The 20,515-nt window shown below is 42.2% G+C and overlaps 1 protein-coding gene across 1 annotated transcript in view; it reads right to left on the bottom strand.

The window, feature by feature from the left end:
- Positions 1 to 20,515, bottom strand: part of LOC126092420 (acylglycerol kinase, mitochondrial) — an 83,557-nt gene that overhangs the window by 11,657 nt on the left and 51,385 nt on the right. Inside the window, exons 6-7 of the mRNA XM_049908006.1 lie at positions 10,286 to 10,441; positions 9,947 to 10,083 (exon numbers count right to left, since the gene is read on the bottom strand). Coding sequence (XP_049763963.1) covers positions 9,947 to 10,083; positions 10,286 to 10,441 — 293 coding nt within the window. The remainder of the gene's footprint in view (positions 1 to 9,946; positions 10,084 to 10,285; positions 10,442 to 20,515) is intronic.

Below are 20,515 nucleotides of genomic sequence, written 5' to 3'. Positions count from 1 at the left end.
GCAATAATCACACCAATCTTTAAACATGGAAACAGAAAAGATTGTAACAACTACAGAGGTATCTCTTTAATCAGTGTTGTGGGTAAAATCTTCTCAGGTATTGTTGAAAGGAAAGTGTGAGTATTAGTTGAGAACCAATTGGATGAAAATCAGTGTGGGTTTAGGCCTCTTAGAGGTTGTCGGGACCAGATCTTTAGCTTATGGCAAATAATGGAGAAGTGTTATGAGTGGAACAGGGAACTGTATCTATGCTTTATAGATCTAGAAAAGGCATATACGGGGTTCCTAGGAGGAAGTTATTGTCTGTTCTACGAGATTATGGAATAGGAGGCAAACTTTTGCAAGCAATTAAAGGTCTTTACATGGATAGTCAGGCAGCAGTCGGAGTGGACGGTAAATTGAGTCCATGGTTTAGAGTAGTTTCAGGGGTGAGACAAGACTGCAACCTGTCTCCACTGTTGTTCATATTATTTATGGATCATATGTTGAAAACAATAGACTGGCTGGGTGAGATTAAGATATGTGAACACAAATTAAGCAGTCTTGCATATGCGGATGACTTAGTTGTGATGGCAGATTCGATTGAAAGTTTGCAAAGTAATATTTCAGAGCTAGATCAGAAATGTAAGGACTATGGTATGAAGATTAGCATCTCCAAAACGAAAGTAATGTCAGTGGGAAAGAGATATAAACGGATTGAGTGCCAAATAGGAGGAACAAAGTTAGAACAGGTGGACAATTTCAAGTACTTAGGATGCATATTCTCACAGGATGGCAACATAGTGAAAGAACTGGAAGCGAGGTGTAGCAAAGCTAATGCAGTGAGTGCTCAGCTACGATCTACTCTCTTCTGCAAGAAGGAAGTCAGTACCAAGACTAAGTTATCTGTGCACCGTTCAATCTTTCGACCAACTTTGTTGTATGGGAGCGAAAGCTGGGTGGATTCTGAGGTTACGGATATGAAAGTAGCTAGGATGATTGCAGGTACTAGTAGATGGGAACAATGGCAGGAGGGTGTCCACAATGAGGAAATCAAAGAAAAACTGGGAGTGAACTCTATAGATGTAGCAGTCCGGGCGAACAGGCTTAGATGGTGGGGTAATGTTACATGCATGGGAGAAGCAAGGTTACCCAAGAGACTCATGGTTTCAGCAGTAGAGCGTAGGAGGAGTCTGGGCAGACCAAGGAGAAGGTACCTGGATTCAGTTAAGAATGATTTTGAAGTAATAGGCTTAACTTCAGAAGAGGCACCAATGTTAGCACTGAATAGGGGATCATGGAGGAATTTTATAAGAGGGACTATGCTCCAGACTGAATGCTGAAAGGCATAATCAGTCTTAAATGATGGTGATGATGATGTCTAGGTAGAAGAGACAATCAAAGTTTCCAAACAATCCTGGGGATCATTGTGCAGCAGCATTTTGTAATACGTCTTCAAGATACAGGTCTTGATGAATATATGGTTGGTGACTGAAGTGTGAAATGTAATGTAATTACTGCATTTAAAGAATATTTTATCTTTCACTGCCAACTAGTGGAAGTTTATGAAACATGTGGAATTTCATGAAAACAAGTGTGGTTTCCTTGCCAAGAATTTTATAGAGGTGAACAGAAGTGAGAGGTGAGCAAAGGTAAGGGCACCTCAGATGACAACATGTACTGTACTGAAGGGCTGATTCAAGCTGATCGATGCACTCATGTGGGGCAGGTGGTACAAAAACTCAGTGTCTGTATTGGAAGTGTACCGGATACTGTCCACAACACATTGGACCACCAGAAAACATGTCCTCACTGAGCTCCTCAGCAATTTTCAGTCGAGAATATAGCCAAGAAAGTGGGGTTGTCTCTCCAGCACTTACTGCAGCATCAGTTGGATGGTGTTCCATTATTGCACCATATCATCACATGGAATGAAACAATGCTGCATCATGCGACACCTGGCATAAAGCAAATGTCAATGCCAAGGAGGCATCCAGTGTCTGCCCCAATAAGTTCTAAACAATGGTATCCATGTGGAAAGTTATGGTCATGGATGATGTGCTGGTGATTTATTTCTTCACCTGTGGAGAGACCCACAAATGCTGCCAGTGGGTCTCATGGCTAGTATTTACTATTACATAATTTTCCTGTTTGTGTTCCTGTTCGTGCAGCATGGGGGGACAGCTGTCATGGAATTTTTGTCCCTTTTACCATTTTCACTCGGAACCTTTGCTTCCATGACATCAATGGGGTTAGGATGACCTCAGATGATTAAGTGATTTTATTGTTTTACACAAGATGATGGAACTTTTAAGTGTTCAAAACCAGTTGTGTACACAATAAAAGAGTGTGAATTAAGCAACTGTCCTGTGATTTCTTCATTTTTCAGAATGGATCTGTACAGTTAATGGATTTGTACAGTTGCGGTTGCTCCATAAGAATAACTATGTGTTCATTTATTTTCCTTCTCTTTGGACCGTTAAAGAAATTGCCATTTCAAAATTGATGCCAACACCCAAGAGGCTGTTGTTTAGTGACTCTTAGACCTGAACCTTGATTTCTATTAGCTTACTTTCAACAGCCTGGTTTACTAATGGAAGAAGCACTTAGATAACCATGGTGACTATGTGAAATTATACTACTGCCCAAATTATTTTGGGTATATCTTTGGTTTTCTGAGTAAACCTTATTTCGCAGAGGACTTACTACCTTACTTTTTGACCCATCCACATAAATTGAAACAGAAGATGTCACAGATTCTATGAAGAGCCTCTCTTGGAAATGAAAAGAAGTTCACACAACTGGTGTGTGATTTAATGGTTTCCTAAAATCTGCACTAAGATGGATAAAATATTTATCACTGCATCATGATAGCACTCCTTTTTCAAGATAAAAATATGCTAAGTGACAAAAAGTTTCATAGTGATGGAGAAACAAGTTTTGCTACCTATAAATTTTGCTAAATCGTTTCAATACTTTATTTTATGGAAAAAAATACTTCAGATTTACTAGGCATGGCCGTGAGATGAGGGATCTTCTATTTAAAATCCTGCCCACATCGCCCAAAGTTGTGTTCTGCTGCACATCCAACCTACCCAACCTACAGATTATCTTTGTATACCCCTATTCCAATCGTGGTTGCAATCGTGCACCTCATGGGTCATTCCCTTTGGTCAACCCAGGTGCAAGATCTACTCCTTACACCCACCCACCATCTCCTACCGCAGTGATGTCACAGGCATTTCCTACCCTATAAAAGGCATGGGCATATGTGAAAACACCCATGTTATTATTAGCTATACTACAAATACTGTACAGCATTCCATGTGGACATGACAAGTAACCAACTTTCTACTTCACATGACTGATCACTGCCAAACGGTGGCAAACCACAAGCTTGACCACCCAGCTACCGAACATGCTGCACACTATAGCACTAATGACTTCAACAGCTGCTTTACTATCGAGCCATTTGTTACTCCCTTCCAACACTAGTTTCTATGAACTGGGAATTGTCTTTCCAACATATCCTGCACTCTTGCAGCCCCCCCCCCCCCCCCATGCCTAAACCTCTGCTAATCCGTTTCCCAACTACCTCACCTTACCTTTCCCCATCTCTCTTCTGTCCATAACACCACTCCCCCATCTAGGTTGTGCATTGCCTTCTCCCACTACTCTTCCTCACTCTTCATGCATGCATATTCTCTCTCCTCTCCCCATTTCTCCCTCTTCATCTCTACCTTCCTCTCCTCCCCCCCTTCCCCCCCCTCCCCCCATCTCTTCCTTTTCCTATACCCTCTAAACTCCTTTTATCTTACTGTGTGGCCGCCAAGTCATCAGTGGAAGTCCCTGCTTCATGCTATCCCACTATCCTCACCCTGTGCATCTTTCAGTATCCGCTTTCAAACTCCATCTGAGCAGGCAGCCATTATTGATAATGACAGTCAGTCTTGTCAAGGCCACGGGCATGTGTGTTTGGCTGCAAATTTACCAATCAGATACATCATTGGGACAAGAGTAGACAAAAACAATGATCTTGAATTCATGGAAAAAAAGGCCTGGGTGTGACCAGGCAACGTAAAGAAAACCACCACTTCAGAAAACGTTAGAAGTTATCTAGATAGGAATCTGGCCACAAGAAGTAAGAAGCAGATTTTGTTTTCAGACAACCTGACACTCAAAGGAGAAGAACTGCATTAAGCATGCAAATATCCTCTTATGGAACATCAAAGCCTTGAAAAATGCAATATCATTCATACCAACAGAGACACTAACTATGTATGACAATATCATCCTCATAGAAACTTGTGTGGTGTCAGTTGCCTGAGACTGCAGTCGTGTGTGTGTGTGTGTGTGTGTGTGTGTGTGTGTGTGTGTGCGTGTGTGTGTGTAATATAAGTTGTGTAAAGGGTCTTGTAGTAGCCACCAGAAAGATCGCGGGAGGCGCACATTGGCACGGCACGTCACGGACGGTAGTTGCCGCCAGTAGAGTCCTGCCCACCAGAGGGCACGCGAGAATTCGGACGCGACCTCTGCCGGCGTAACAACAAGAACAACAACAACAACTCCGGCAGGACAGGCCGTGTGCAGTCAGTCAACATCGGGCATGCCTAGGACACAGTCCCGGTCTACGCTAAGTGAAGTGCGACGTAACGTGAACAGTGTTACTACACAATTGGCGACGAGTAGGGTCGTTCTTTCGCGTGTTGCGTCGTTCTTCCGGTTTCGTAGTTTCTCCACGGCATGGAGGATTTGGTGCGGATTTTGGTTGCGCAGCAGACGGAGCTCATGGCCACCATGAAACAAGTGCTTCCGGTGTTGCTCTCCACGCCGTCTGCTCCGGCGCAGTTCCCTCCTCCCTTTCCCCCGTATGACGAGACGGCGGAGGATTGGGACGCATATGAACATTGCCTTCGGCAACATTTCCAGGCGTTTCATGTTGCCGATGCGGAGGTATGTCGTGCTCTCTTCTTGTCTTGGATATCTCCCTCGCTGTATCAAGTTTTGCGGCAGATAGCGCCGTTGCAGGAACCCTCGTCCTTGTCGTTTGACGCATTGTGTTCATTGCTGTCTTCATATTATCGCCGCCGCACGCATGTTGTGGCGGCTAGGGTCGAGTTCTATCAATGCAAGAAACAGCCCCATCAGTCTTACCGGGCGTGGGCCACTACCCTGCACGGTCTTAGTCGCAAGTGTCATTTGTCACGGAGCAGTCGCGGGAGTCGTATGCCCATGTTATGGTCCGCGACGTCATTGTTCGTTCGGCCCCTGAGCGGGAGGTCCGGCAACAGGCCCTGCAGTTAGAAGACCCTTCCCTCGAGGAAGTCCTGTCCATTGCTCAATCGTATGAAGTCTCTCACGCTGCAGGTCAACAGCTGGAGGCGTGGTGCGACGTCGCGGAGGTTCAGGGCGGCACGGCTGCGTCCACGGTGTCCGGGGTGGACGACGTGTAAGCGGTACAATCCGGCCGTTACGGCCGCTCCCACGCGGTGCGTAAACAGAATTCCGGCCGCCGGCCCCTGTTGCCGTCCTGTGCGTCGTGCTATCTACATCACGATCAGTCAAAGTGCCCCCAGCGTTGGGCCGTTTGTCGCAAATGTCATAAAAACGGTCACATTGCTAAAGTTTGCCGCTCAGCCTCAAAGGAATCGAAGGAAGCAAGTCCAGAGGACATGGACGTTGACATTCAGGAAGTTTCATCGGGTCAGGCTCCCGACGCATCGGCACGCAAACTCTTTATCGAGGTGTCGGTTCGGTCACGCCGGTTACAACTGCAAGTAGATATGGGCGCGGCAGTTTCGTTGTTGAATGCACAAACGTATTCCGACCTTGGATCGCCCCCGTTGGCGCCAGTTTACCGGCGTCTACGCGGTTATGGTAAACAGTTCATTCCCCTACTGGGTCAATTCACTACCGACGTGACTTACAAATCAGTCACTCGGTCTATTACTTTTATTGTTGTCAGTGATGCGAGCTCCGCTAACCTTTTTGGCCTGGATGCCTTTCAAGCTTTCGGTTTTTCTATCGCTGACACCATACAGTTGGTCTCCGAAGACGTTCCCTATCACTCATTGGAATCTTTGATCTCAGACTTTCCAGATATTTTTGAGGAGGGCCTGGGGCGTGTTTCAGATTTTGAAGCTCACTTAACGTTGAAGGCGTCGGCTCGCCCGCGTTTTCTACGCGCGAGGCAGATCCCCTTGGCTCTCCGCCCTCAGGTAAAGGAAGAGCTAGACCGGCTGACAGCCCTAGGGGTCGTTCTTCCCATTTCTTCCAGTGAGTGGGCTTCGCCCCTCGTTATTGTCAAGAAGCCCTCGGGAAAATTACATCTTTGTGGCGATTTTAAGGCCACCATTAATTCCCAATTGGTGGTGGACACCTATCCTTTGCCTCGTGCTGATGAATTGTTCTCCGCCGTGGCGGGAGGCCACTATTTTTTCGAAAATCAATCTGTCAGAGGCTTATCATCAGATACCACTTGATGAGGACTCCAAACAGCTGGCAGTCGTCAACACCCCGTTTGGCCTTTACCAATACCAGCGGTTGGCTTTTGGAATATCCAGTGCCCCGGCGATATTCCAGCGTTATCTTGAGCATGTCACGTCGACAATCCCTCATTGTATTAATTACCTGGATGACATAATTGTCACGGGCCACAGCACGACAGACCACTTGCACAACCTTCGCACCCTCTTTCTCAAATTCAGGTCTGTGGGCTTGCGTTGCAACCTGCATAAGTCAACCTTCTTCCAACCGTCCATTGAGTATGTGGGCTACACCATATCTCGGCACAGCATCCAGCCACTAGGAAGTTTGGTCCAAGGTATCGTCAACCTTCCTCGGCCCACTTCGTTGAAGGAGTTACAAGCTTTTTTAGGCAAGATAGCCTATTACCACCGGTTCATTCCCAGGGCTTCCACTATAGCCCACCCCCTGTACTGCCTTCTGCACAAGGGTGTTCCTTTTGATTGGTCGCCTGCATGCGAGCGAGCATTCACCTCGTTGAAGGGCCTCCTCATGTCAGCCCCTTGTTTGGCTACTTTTGATCCCCATAAGCCGTTGGTCCTGGCTACGGATGCTTCGCAGTATGGGGTGGGGGCGGTCCTGGCCCATCGCAACGCAGATGGTTCCGAGCAACCACTGGCGTTTGCGTCGAAAACGCTTAGTCCCGCGCAGGCCCATTACTCCCAGGTGGAAAAAGAGGCTTTGGCCATTGTCTACGCTGTTACCAAGTTTCACCCTTTCTTGTATGGCACGAAATTTCAGTTAATCACTGACCATAAGCCGTTAATATCGATATTTGGCCCCGCATCTCAGATTCCGGATAGGGCGGCCCACAGACTACAGCACTGGGCCTTGTTCCTCTCTAAGTACCATTATGACATTCGTTTTCGCCCTACAGGCCAGCATGCCAACGCCGACGCTCTTTCCCGTCTTCCGGTGGGCCCGGACCCTACATTTGATTGAGAGGAGATTATGTGTTTTCATTTGGATGTGGCGTCCCGCCAAGCGGTTGATGGCTTCCCGATCACTGGTTCTCGAGTCGCCAGGTTCTCCGGCAAGTAGTTCGCCTCATTCAGCAGGGGTGGTCGTCCCGCCCTCCGGGCCGGGCCTCGGACCCTCTTCGTAATTATTTTCTTCTACGAGACCGTCTCTCGGTCTTGGAAGGAGTTCTCCTTCTGGCTACCGATGATACAGCTCCTCACGTGGTTGTTCCTGCGAGTTTACGAAGGGATGTCCTCAAGTTATTACATGCGGGGCACTGGGGTGTTTCCCGTACTAAAACCTTGGCTCGCAGACATGTGTACTGGCCCGGTATTGACAGAGAAATTGAGCACTTGGTGGCCGCCTGTTCCCAGTGTGCGAGCCAACAAGCATCTCCCAGGGCAGCGTTCTCTTCATGGCCGCTGGCAACCCAGGCGTGGGAACGTGTTCACATCAATTTTGCGGGCCCGTTTCTCAATGGCTTTTGGCTCATTGTCATTGATGCTTATTCCCGATTCCCATATGTGGTTCGCTGCTCCTCAACCACTTCAGAAGTTGCAATCCAGGCACTCGCAAAAATCTTTTCTGTGGAAGGTCTGCCAATCACCCTGGTCTCGGACAATGGACCGCAGTTTCTTTCGCAGGCCTTCCAGGAATTTTGTAGGCGCTTCGGTATTCAACACGTTTGCTCTCCCCCCTTCCATCCACAATTGAATGGGGAAGCTGAGCGCATGGTGCGCACCTTTAAGACGCAGATGAAAAAGTATGTGCACGAATTTCCGGCAGAGGAAGCATTGACGTTTTTCTTGACGGCATACCGGACCACACCAATGGGAGACCGCAGCCCTGCAGAGCTCCTCCATGGGCGTCAACCTACGACTCTGCTGCACCTCCTCCAGCCTGGTCCTCGCCAGTCTTCACAAAACGGAGTACCTGGTTTTCCACTGGGTATGTCAGTCTGGGCCCGTGGGTTTGGTCGCAATCCACATTGGATACCGGCGGTGGTCCTGCACCGACATGGCCGCCGGCTCTATACCTTGCAGGTGGGGGACCGGGTGGTACGTCGTCACCAAAATCAGCTCCGTCCACGTTCGGACACCCACCCTCCGACCTCTCGGACACCGGCTTCCCCATTGCCGGCACCTGTATTGGTTTCACAGGGGACGTTACCTCCTCTCCCCGTTGTGACTCTGCCGCACTGCGATGGTTCTCAGCCTTGGCAGCCTCCAGTGGCTCCAGCACCGGCATCGCCGTCATTCGAGATGCCCCAGCGAGAGCCGGCCCCCCTAGCCGGCCCAGTTTCTTAGGGGGCTAGTTCCCCTGTGGTCGTCCCTTCCCCTTCGTCCCTGCCACTGGGTCTTGCCCCTCCTGAGGTGGAACAGAATCCAGAGTTCGACAGCTTGTCGCCCGTTCTGTCCCGGGCTCCGGATGTGGGACGACGGGGGCCTCTTCGTGTGGGTCACTTCCAGCCGTATTCGAAGGTTCCAGCTCGAGGGTTGGCAGATCCCCTCGACTCTGGCCATCCAGTGGATGTGGAGGTCATCGCTCCTGCCCGACGCTCCACCTTCCGACGCCGTGGATCACAGTGGCTTCACCCCCCGAAGGAGGAGGAGTGTAGTAGCCACCAGAAAGATCGCGGGAGGCGCACATTGGCACGGCACGTCACGGATGGTAGTTGCCGTCAGTAGAGTCCCGCCCACCAGAGGGCACGCGAGAATTCGGACGCGACCTCTGCCAGTGTAACAACAAGAACAACAACAACAACTCCGGCAGGACAGGCCGTGCGCAGTCAGTCAACATCGGGCATGCCTAGGACACAGTCCCGGTCTACGCTAAGTGAAGTGCGACGTAACGTGAACAGTGTTACTACAGGTCTGGCATGGTTATCAGTCTACTTCCCATTACAGATATGCCACCCACATGCACCAAGACAGGTACTTCTTGACGTGTGATTGTGTGTGTGTGTGTGTGTGTGTGTGTGTGTGTGTAACTTCAAATCATCAGAATTAACTGAAGTAATGATTTTATACTGTAAAAACTAATATACCAACAAAAATAATCAATTTTTAAAATATAACCAAATAGAAAAAAAATCTACTCACCAAGCAATGGGAAGAGAAAGTACATTTAAAGTTGTGGAAATGTACAAGCTTTTGCAGACCCCAACAATCAGTCTTTCCTTCTCATGCTGTCCTATAAGTCTCAGGATTCTGGTTAACTTTCCTATAACTTTACCCGTTTCCTTCATCCCTCTTCCTTTCCTTTCAACCCTTCTGCCAGAAGAAGAAGCCACTGGCTCCACAAGTGTGAACATTTCCATAACTTAAATATGCATTTTCTCCTGCCACCACTGGGTAAGTAGATTATTTTTACCTATCCATTTTTGTGTTGTAAAGCATGTAAAACACAATTTTCACATTACAAATATAAAACAGATTAGTATGATATAATTATGTGTAATTTATAACATTTTATAACTTACTTCAGGCATGTTCTCAACTTTCAGAGGATTAATATTAATTTCTCGTACACTGAGCTCATTCTGAATTGTCCTGTCATTTCCTTGTTCTGAGCTCCAGCCTTCAGTTAAAAAGGAAAAGTATCCCACATTTGGAGGTCCTACAAAAAAGTGATACAGTTAAAAATTTAGTGCATGTGTCATGTGGGGGAGAGAAACATAGGAACATGCACACACACACACACACACACACACACACACACACACAGAGAGAGAGAGAGAGAGAGAGAGAGAGAGAGAGAGAGGGGGTGGTGCTACTGATAAACACACAACATGTATGTATAGAGCCATTTTGTGCCTTACCAACTTTAACTTTCATATGTGGCTCTCCTTCTTGCTCACAGTTGGGATAAACATTCGATGTTGTCACAGACAAATCAACTGTTGATATTTGCAGATTGTGAGCATTTCCACATTCTTCATTAACAACTTGACTGTAGTCAATTTTCTTTTTAAATTCTGTAAACATAAACAAAGAACACATATATATTCAAAATACATTGATAATTAGAATATCTATAAGTTCACAATAACTTCAGTGAAATATTGACAAAGCTTTTATTCGGCCAGCTCTAATGATTAGACTGCTAGAAATACACCGGTCCCATTCTGCCTTCCTGCCAGTATTTGCCATTTAATATTTGCAAATTCTGGGAAAATCCTAGAAATATCTTGTTAAACTAATCCTTGGAAGATTGCAGGAAATTTTATGTTGGTATTAATAGTAGGCGGTTCTGTACCATTTTCACTTTCTCTTAAGTTTATTATGCAAATCTTATTTTGCCTTTAAGTGTTTTGTGTGAATTCTTAACATTCTGCCTACTACGGATGTAGATATATCAACCACAGAGTCAGTCAACTGTATCAATTTTGTGTCTCTTCCAAGGGTGGTGGTAAATGTACGAGAATTGAACAGGGTGTGTTGCACTGCCTTTACTGTTAGGGTACTGCAGCCAAATCGCCAGTTTGGATCTAGCAGCCTTATCGAGGTTCCAAGAGTACCAGGAATGTTGACGACGACGTCAAGTTGTCATTTTCATCTGTGAAACTGTGTTCTGTGACAGCACCAAGCTCTGCTGTGTGTGATTGTCAGGAACTTAAGTCTCTGCTCTTCAATGTGCACTTGCAGGTAATATCCTCAGTACCATTCCATAAACTTAAACTAAGACCAAATACAATGTTTGTAAAAGAGAACGAGGAAAATAGTGTAAAGAACAGTGACACCCATAATTACAATACTCGAGCCAAAAGTGACTATCATAGGATACGGACTAACAAGAAAGCTACAGACCACAGTCCATATGTAACTGGGAGACAATTCTATAATAAGTTGCCAAAAAATATAAAGCAACTCCAAGGCAATCTTTTCAAGGGCAAGTTGAAAAATTTGTTAATAGAAAGATGTTTATACTCATTAAAAGAATTATGAGCTGCAGTACTGTTAGTTTATTCCTTTACATACTGCAGTGTATTAGTGGTGGTATTGTTATAATTGGATAATTGATGTATATAATCATTATATGTATGGAGTGATATATAATGTGCTAATGTGTTTATAACATTATTGTATGGAATGATATACAATGTGCTACTTGATGTATATATTCATTCTTGGAATGACATGATATTCATATAATTGTACAAAAAATGACGATGTCCAAGACTGTAAAGTTAACATGGACAAATAAACATTATTATTATTTCTCTTTCCTGTCTGAGACGTTATGTCTGGTTAAAAATGGAAAGTGACGTGGACCTTGATCAAGTGTGACTTCCTTTTAACTGTACGGTATATGTTACATTGCATTTAGGAATGTTCGGGTAATTGAACATGTATCAATAATTACACATTTCTGTAGTTGTATATATATGTTTGGATGTAGCTGTATTGCGTTGGTGTACTGGTGGATATTGCGTGGTATGACTTCTGTAGTTGATAGTATAATTGGTATGATGTCAACTTTATCCTGATGCCACATGGCCTTGACTTCCTCAGCCAGTTGAATGTATTTTTCAATTTTTTCTCCTGTTTTCTTCTGTATATTTGTTGTATTGGGTATGGATATTTCGATTAGTTGTGTTAATTTCTTCTTTTTATTGGTGAGTATGATGTCGGGTTTGTTATGTGGTGTTGTTTTATCTGTTATAATGGTTCTGTTCCAGTATAATTTGTATTCATCATTCTCCAGCACATTTTGTGGTGCATACTTGTATGTCGGAACGTGTTGTTTTATTAGTTTATGTTGTATGGCAAGTTGTTGATGTATTATTTTTGCTACATTGTCATGTCTTCTGGGGTATTCTGTATTTGCTAGTATTGTACATCCGCTTGTGATGTGATCTACTGTTTCTATTTATTTTTTTGCAAAGTCTGCATTTATCTGTCGTGGTATTGGGATCTTTAATAATATGCTTGCTGTAATATCTGGTGTTTATTATTATTATTATTATTTTCGATTATTCCCATTTAAGAGAGCGTTTGAACTTGAATTCCTTTATGATGATTGTTTATGTTTTTTCTGAGCCCAAATTTTCTTCATGTGTTCACTGTGTTGTTTCTTTTGCTCCGCTGTCCATTTGCATCCTGGTCTCTTCTGTGTTGTGGTGTCAAATTTATGTTTTTTGATGATGTTCCTGAATTCAGTTCTATTTTCTGCATTGTTTACTGTTATGTGTGCTTGTCTGAGGTCCTCTTCAACTTCTTTTATCCATTTTGTTTTTCCCCTGCCTGAGTTGATGACTTTAAGAATTCGCTTTGAAATTCTGTTTTCATTCATCCTGTGGATATGTCCGTAGAACCGCATTCTTCTTTTCCTTATTGTATCCGTAATCTTGTCTGTGTATTTGTATAATTCTGATGTTGGTCTCTTCATCCAGATTCCTTGCTCTTGTATCGGGCCAAAAATTTTCCTTTCTTGTTTCTCCATTTCTTTGATTTTAGTTTGCCCACCTATTTGTGTTGTTTCAGATGCATACAGTGCCTCCGGAAGTACGACAGTGTTGTAGTGCCTCAATTTTGCGTTAATGGATATGGACTTTTTGTTATAATAGTTCCACGTGAGTTTATATGCTTTCTGTAGTTTTTTTTATTCTTTCCTCATTGGCCTTTAGGTTGATCCCTGATGGCTGGATGATTTCTCCCAGGTACTTAAAATGTGGTACTTGTACGATTTTCTCATGGGTTGTCACAATAGGCAATTTGTCTTGTGGCACTCTTTCTATGTACTGGGTTTTCTCATATGAGATTTGCAGGCCAGTTCTTTGTGCAATTTCGTGTAACTTCTCTATGGCGTTAGTGGCTTCTTTTCTATTATTTGTGAGGATTGCAAGGTCATCCGCAAAAGCTAAACACTTCAAATTGAATCTATTATCTTTTCTAATGCCAATTTGGATTCCTTTGACTTCTTTTTCCCATGTCCCGATAATTTTTTCGAGAATGATATTAAATTATTATGTTTACATTTTATATTTACCACAAGTGTCTCACAATAGTTTTCTTAGTAACTCAAGTATTGTGTCTGAATTAGTTGGTTTAAGACATAGCATCACTCTCACATTCAGTACATGGTTCTTATAATATTGTGCTCTGCCCGCGATGTAATAACATACTATTTTCTTTTTCTATTGAATTATTAAGATTTAATGATACAGTTTAAGCACTAAGTCAATGAACTGCACTGGAAGTCAGTGATATGTACGCCCAGAATATTGTGAGTGATGTATCATTAATTATCTGTGTTTTGTTCTATATAAGAATGCACACCCATATTGTTTTTCTCTTCTCTTCTTCTTCTTTAAGCACGTGCTTTTCCTACAGCATCTTACGCTGTCAGGCTCCTATTTTCTTCCATTCTGTTCAAATGAACTAAACTTGTACTCCTGTTAGGAATTTATTTAATCACTCCATTGTTATTGCCAATTGCGAATACTGATAGGATCTTATTATGAACACTTTATTCTTTCGCTCCACAGTTGAGCTAAGATTATTGTAATAGTCTGCCACTGTTGTGGGTCACCACTTAAAATGATTAATTTTTTGACTTGGTCTGCATTATTCCTCAAATGTGGAGTATGTGTTTAATCACACTGGAATGACTTTCCTCTGGCACTATAGACATGATTACTCACCACACTAAATGGCACTGTATATTACGGATTTTTCAAAAGCACGGCCACTCCGTTACCTGGGTATTGTGTACACATTGGCACATACAGCCACATTTCTATCTAAATCTCCTAGTACTTGTTCAGATTTTTGGCCTTTTATTTGGGATTATATGCTCATTTGCTGCTGTGGTCTGTTGTTTCTGTTTTTGATTTCAACAGTGACCAACTATTTGTGAAGACTGATTTACTTTTCTGCTCTATGTAATTGGAGTAAAATATACATTTGATGATAGCGCATCTGTGTGAAGCAGAGGAAGAAAACCAAGAAAAGTGACAGTAAAATAAATTCCTCAATATTCATAACTGTGATGACTCTTCTATATAGTGTCAAGGTAACAGTCCTAAGCCGTGCATAAAACTGTGTATTACAAACTATTCTTTTGTTTCTACAAAAGACATAGTAGATAGCTGTTCTGAATGAGAATAATCTATGTGTGTTACTACACCACATGTAAAACAAGCTCTTTTTACCAAGACATTCTATTGACAAACATAAGAAAGTTTATTTAACAGCATATCTCATTATTCAGATTCAAGACACAATGTCAACTAATGAATGATTCAATCATTACTTCATCTTTTCTCATATTTCTTACTGAACACCTGATAAATATACAAATTTTGTGCCAAGAAACCAGACATAAGTGCAAAACATGCAACATACCACTACCATGAAGCAGGCAAAAAGGAATACAAACGTCTCAAAAATGAGATCGACAGGAAGTGCAAAATGGCTAAGCAGGGATGGCTAGAGGACAAATGTAAGGATGTAGAGGCCTATCTCACTAGGGGTAAGATAGATACTGCCTACAGGAAAATTAAAGAGACCTTTGGAGATAAGTGAACCACTTGTATGAACATCAAGAGCTCAGATGGAAACCCAGTTCTAAGCAAAGAAGGGAAAGCAGAAAGGTGGAAGGAGTATATAGAGGGTCTATACAAGGGCAATGTACTTGAGGACAATATTATGGAAATGGAAGAGGATGTAGATGAAGATGAAATGGGAGATATAATACTGCGTGAAGAGTTTGACAGAGCACTGAAAGACCTGAGTCGAAACAAGGCCCCCGGAGTAGACAACATTCCATTGGAACTACTGACGGCCTTGGGAGAGCCAGTCCTGACAAAACTCTACCATCTGGTGAGCAAAATGTATGAGACAGGTGAAATACCCTCAGACTTCAAGAAGAATATAATAATTCCAATCCCAAAGAAAGCAGGTGTTGACAGATATGAAAATTACCGAACAATCAGTTTAATAAGCCACAGCTGCAAAATACTAACACGAATTCTTTACAGACGAATAGAGAAACTAGTAGAAGCCAACCTCGGGGAAGATCAGTTTGGATTCCGTAGAAATACTGCAACACGTGAGGCAATACTGACCTTACGACTTATCTTAGAAGAAAGATTAAGGAAAGGGACATGAAAGGGAAGCAGTGGTTGGGAAGGGAGTAAGACAGGGTTGTAGCCTCTCCCCGATGTTATTCAATCTGTATATTGAGCAAGCAGTAAAGGAAACAAAAGAAAATTTCAGAGTAGGTATTAAAATCCATGGAGAAGAAATAAAAACTTTGAGGTTTGCCGATGACATTGTAATTCTGTCAGAGACAGCAAAGGACTTGGAAGAGCAGTTGAACGGAATGGATGGTATCTTGAAGGGAGGGTATAAGATGAACATCAACAAAAGCAAAACGAGGATAATGGAATGTAGTGGAATTAAGTCGGGTGATGCCGAGGGAATTAGATTAGGAAATGAGACACTTAAAGTAGTAAAGGAGTTTTGCTATTTGGGGAGCAAAATAACTGATGATGGTCGAAGTAGAGAGGATATAAAATGTAGACTGGCAATGGCAAGGAAAGCTTTCCAGAAGAAGAGAAATTTGTTAACATCGAGTATAGATTTAAGTGTCAGGAAGTCATTTCTGAAAGTATTTGTATGGAGTGTAGCCATGTATGGAAGTGAAACATGGACGGTAAATAGTTTGGACAAGAAGAGAATAGAAGCTTTCGAAATGTGGTGCTACAGAAGAATGCTGAAGATTAGATGAGTAGATCACATAACTAATGAGGAAGTATTGAATAGGATTGGGGAGAAGAGAAGTTTGTGGCACAACTTGACCAGAAGAAGGGATTGGTTGGTAGGACATGTTCTGAGGCATCAAGGGATCACCAATTTAGTATTGAAGGGCAGAATGGAGGGTAAAAATCGTAGAGGGAGACCAAGAGATGAATACACTAAGCAGATTCAGAAGGATGTAGGTTGCAGTAGGTACTGGGAGATGAAGAAGCTTGCACAGGATAGAGTAGCATGGAGAGCTGCATCAAACCAGTCTCAGGACTGAAGATCACAACACACCACTACCATGTTTCAAGACTTTTAACAATGAGAAGTACTAATCATTCGACACTGCACACAATAAAATGAAACTAAATTCATGATTATATGTATCTAGAATCTTCTTCCCAGATGAATTACTGCACTGACAAACACACACACACTCCTGAAGTTTCAGATGTCGCATGCCTATGTCATGTGTGAAGTACAATAAGTTAAATACCAAGAGTATTGTGCCAATACAACAGGGTGTATCTGAACAATATTGATTATATTAAATTTTTATTGCTGATTATATTTAAATGACAGTAACTCCTCACATAGTTGTATGAATGAAGTGCTATCTACTGACTGCTTATTATGAACCTACAGAAATCATCATTTTGATTTCATGGTTGCCTGGCAGAGGGTGAAACCAACAGTTCAAAACTCTTTGTTTTCGCCACTTGAGGAATTAAAAAACACGACAATCCCACAATCAGGCCCGTAAGACCGCATGATAGTCAACTGACCAGCATGTCACCCTCAGCAATTCATTACTGGATGCAATGTGAAGGTGCACGAGGTCAGCACACCTCACTCCTGGTCAATGTCGACATTCAGACCTTGGAGCCACTACCTCTCAATCAGGAAGCTTCTTAATTGGCATCACAAAATGTAGTGCACTCCAGTCCAGTTCCCCCACCAAGGAAAAAACTCTGGCAGCACTGGGAACTGAACCTGGGACCTCCACATGAGGGTCTGCTGCATTCAGAAGCAGAGTAATGCGTGCTGCAATTCAATTTTTGGGTGCAAAGGATCTACATTTACTCAGATTCCACAAGCCTGTGCAAAGTTTATGGGCCTACAGTAGTGAGTTAATGAAAGGTTGACAATAGCCTTGAGACTTTAAAAGTGATGAAATGTCATTGCCTTGACATTTAGAGGAGACCAGACACCTCGAGATCTGAAGAAACTACAGAATTTGCAGTCTTAGTTACATTTTAATTTATTCGTCCGCAGCTCATGGTCTTGCAGTAGCGTTCTCGCTTCCTGCGCACGGGGTCCCGGGTTCGATTCCCGGCGGGGTCAGGGATTTTCTCTGCCTCGTGATGACTGGGTGTTGTGTGTTCTTTATCATCATTTCATCATCATTGACTCGCAATTCGCCAAAGTGGCGTCAACTAAAATGGACTTGCAATACGGCAGTCGAACTTCCCCGCATGGGGCCTCCCAGCCAACAATGCCATACAATCATTTCATTTCATTTTTAATTTATTTCAACAAATAACCAGCTGATCAATTTCTTCATGTTGGACATGCCACTTTCAACATGACTCCCACAGAAAAGTTTAGTTATCACAACTTACTGAATGTGCTTATGGATTAACAAAAAGAATAACAAGGAGAATTTTTTTTTTTTTTTTTTTTTTGGGCTGCTACGAACGAGACAAAGATTATTTGTAATCTCAGATTGTTCCGGGTAATAAAACAGGTATATCCTACACTAATGCAGAATCAAAGTGACAATCAATGCAATGGCACCAGTCAACTTCACCCAAATCAAATGAATTCAAGCTGTTTCCCTACTTGAGTCAAAACATGATGGTTAACATTTTCTGTGGCATAATGGGAATTTTTCTGGTTGATTTTTGTGGAACATGGGTCAACAACTACAGCTGACGTGTAACCAAACTGAGAAAAGACACCAAAAATTGACACTGTGGTAAAATGTCATTTGGAAGATTCCTACTCTACAACAATGCATGTTGCTGCTTGTACTGTCTCCTGCAATTGACTTTAGTAAAGACATTAAATGTACATTAAAAATTCTCATGTTTAATTCGCAAGGTGAATTGAACCAAAGACTTAAAATTGAGTAGCGTGTGCATTTGACTGCACAGAAAAGGACAAAGACATCACAAAAACAACATGGCAAATTTTTTGTTTGATGAAATCTTTCATCCCTCTGGCTAGTACTGCTAAAACGAATGGATGCACTAACATTTGGATCAAGGTATGTTTCTCAATGTCTGTAACAATTAATAATTTCCTGATTTGTGTTTGAAAATATATTTATTATTGTAAAGTTTAAGGTAATATTCTTTTGTTTGTGTACAAGTAGTGTCCTTTCCTAGGTAGTACAGTATTAAGATTAGTGGACTATTCCCATTGTTGGTTACCATAACAGCACACAATATTAATTTTGTTAAATACGGCTCAGAGAGCCAAGTTTTGCTAAAGAGAAGTGATAAATTCTTAGCATCTAATGAAATACTGAATAATAGTCATAAGAATTTTCAAATTTTGCTTCAACTTTCACTATTACCAGATTTCATATGCTAAGTGCATTACATTATAGCAGCTGGAACAGGGAAATTTTACTTTCTATTAAGTAAATGATATTCAGTGAACTTAGCCAAATAAAATCTGTATTGTCTACATATACATCAAACCAGACACTTTAGATAAATAACAGAGATCATACTTCAAAGAATTTGTAGCTGCTGATGTGGGAAAAAAGGTTTGCATGTTATGTTATAATTCCAAAGCTCCACAAGCACACTTAATAGAAATGCTGAAGATAATTCTGCTCAAAGTCTATTTAAAAGTAAAATAATTAAAGTTACCATTTGCATTTTAACCTACAACATGTTTAAAGCAAAGACAATATCACCAAGTACTTTACATGCTACACTCACAACCATAACAAACCACACTGAAGTAAAGAGCCTTTATTTTCTATTATTTTACGCTACACACTGGAAACTTCTTGACTACTCACTCCATAGTCCTGATCTTGTACAAAGTAACTGTTACATCTTCTTCCACTTGAAACAATGGCTTGAAGTACAACAGTTGGAAGACAGTAATGAACTGAAAATTGCCAGTGTCAACTGGTTCAATTCATAGGTGAAGAATGTCTATGCACAGGAATTTTACAAGACAGTGCAATGTTACAGGCATTTTACAAGACAGTGCAATGTTACAGGCATTTTACAAGACAGTGCAATGTTACAGGCATTTTACAAGACAGTGCAATGTTACAGGCATTTTACAAGGCAGTGCAATGTTACAAGAAGTGTTTAGCAGCAAATGATGATTACATTTAAAAGTGAAAGAGGTCTGTAGAAAATTAAAAGTGCCAATAAAAGCTTTTTCAACTAATATATTTTTAATTACCAAATGGTCCTTACTTTTTGAAAAGTCTTGCAGATAATGTTATTTCCAATCCACACATTAAGGACTGCTTATTTGCTTCAAATTTGTCTGTTAATTGTGAACTGTGTCCTATCACACAGACATCTCAGCTTTTAAGATTGATGGGTTATTGTGTCCACCATTCCATCCAATGCGGTACGCAGGCAGGTAGTGAGGGAAAAGGTGGGGAACAATACGAGTATACAGGAGGCATGATGTAGCAAAGACATTCATTCTATAAGTATCACCTGAAGATGAGGACAAATACTCTGTTGAAACATTGTGTTTTGTAAAAGACTGCATCTGGCTGGAAACCAGAGAACAATACAAACAGCTGATTTGTCAGGGAAGCTTAAGATCACACATCATGATAAAAGTGTAATGCAAATACGTAGATATGATCATGTGCTAATTTTTAACTTGCACAAATCACTGTGTAATGACCGCTATCATGTATGCGTGAGGTGAACTTGCTTGTGTGAATGTGAACATGTCTTCCTTTCTGAAGAAGGCACTGGTTGAAAGCTCAATTTGGAACAGTCTTCACATGTTGTGCCTGTCTGCAACACTCAATGTGCCATCTTTATAGTGAGAAGTAATCTGTATTTTTTATAATATATTTGGTACTGTGCTTTATAATGATGCCACAGCAATAGAACAATGTATGGTTAGCATAATTCACTCACTTACACGTAATGCTATAGGACATGTTGACCATTAATGTGACCACTTGTCAAAAGCCTGAATACCACATTTTTCAGTGTGGACTGCTGTGAGACATGCAGGTAGAGTGTCAGTGAGGTACTGGAGGTACAGACAGGGATGTGGAACATTAATGTGATCACCTG

This window comes from Schistocerca cancellata, chromosome 7, assembly GCF_023864275.1.
Source record: "Schistocerca cancellata isolate TAMUIC-IGC-003103 chromosome 7, iqSchCanc2.1, whole genome shotgun sequence".
Lineage (NCBI taxonomy): Eukaryota > Metazoa > Arthropoda > Insecta > Orthoptera > Acrididae > Schistocerca > Schistocerca cancellata.
The sequence above is the reverse complement of the archived record's forward strand: the minus strand, read 5'-3'. Positions and strand labels throughout refer to the sequence as shown.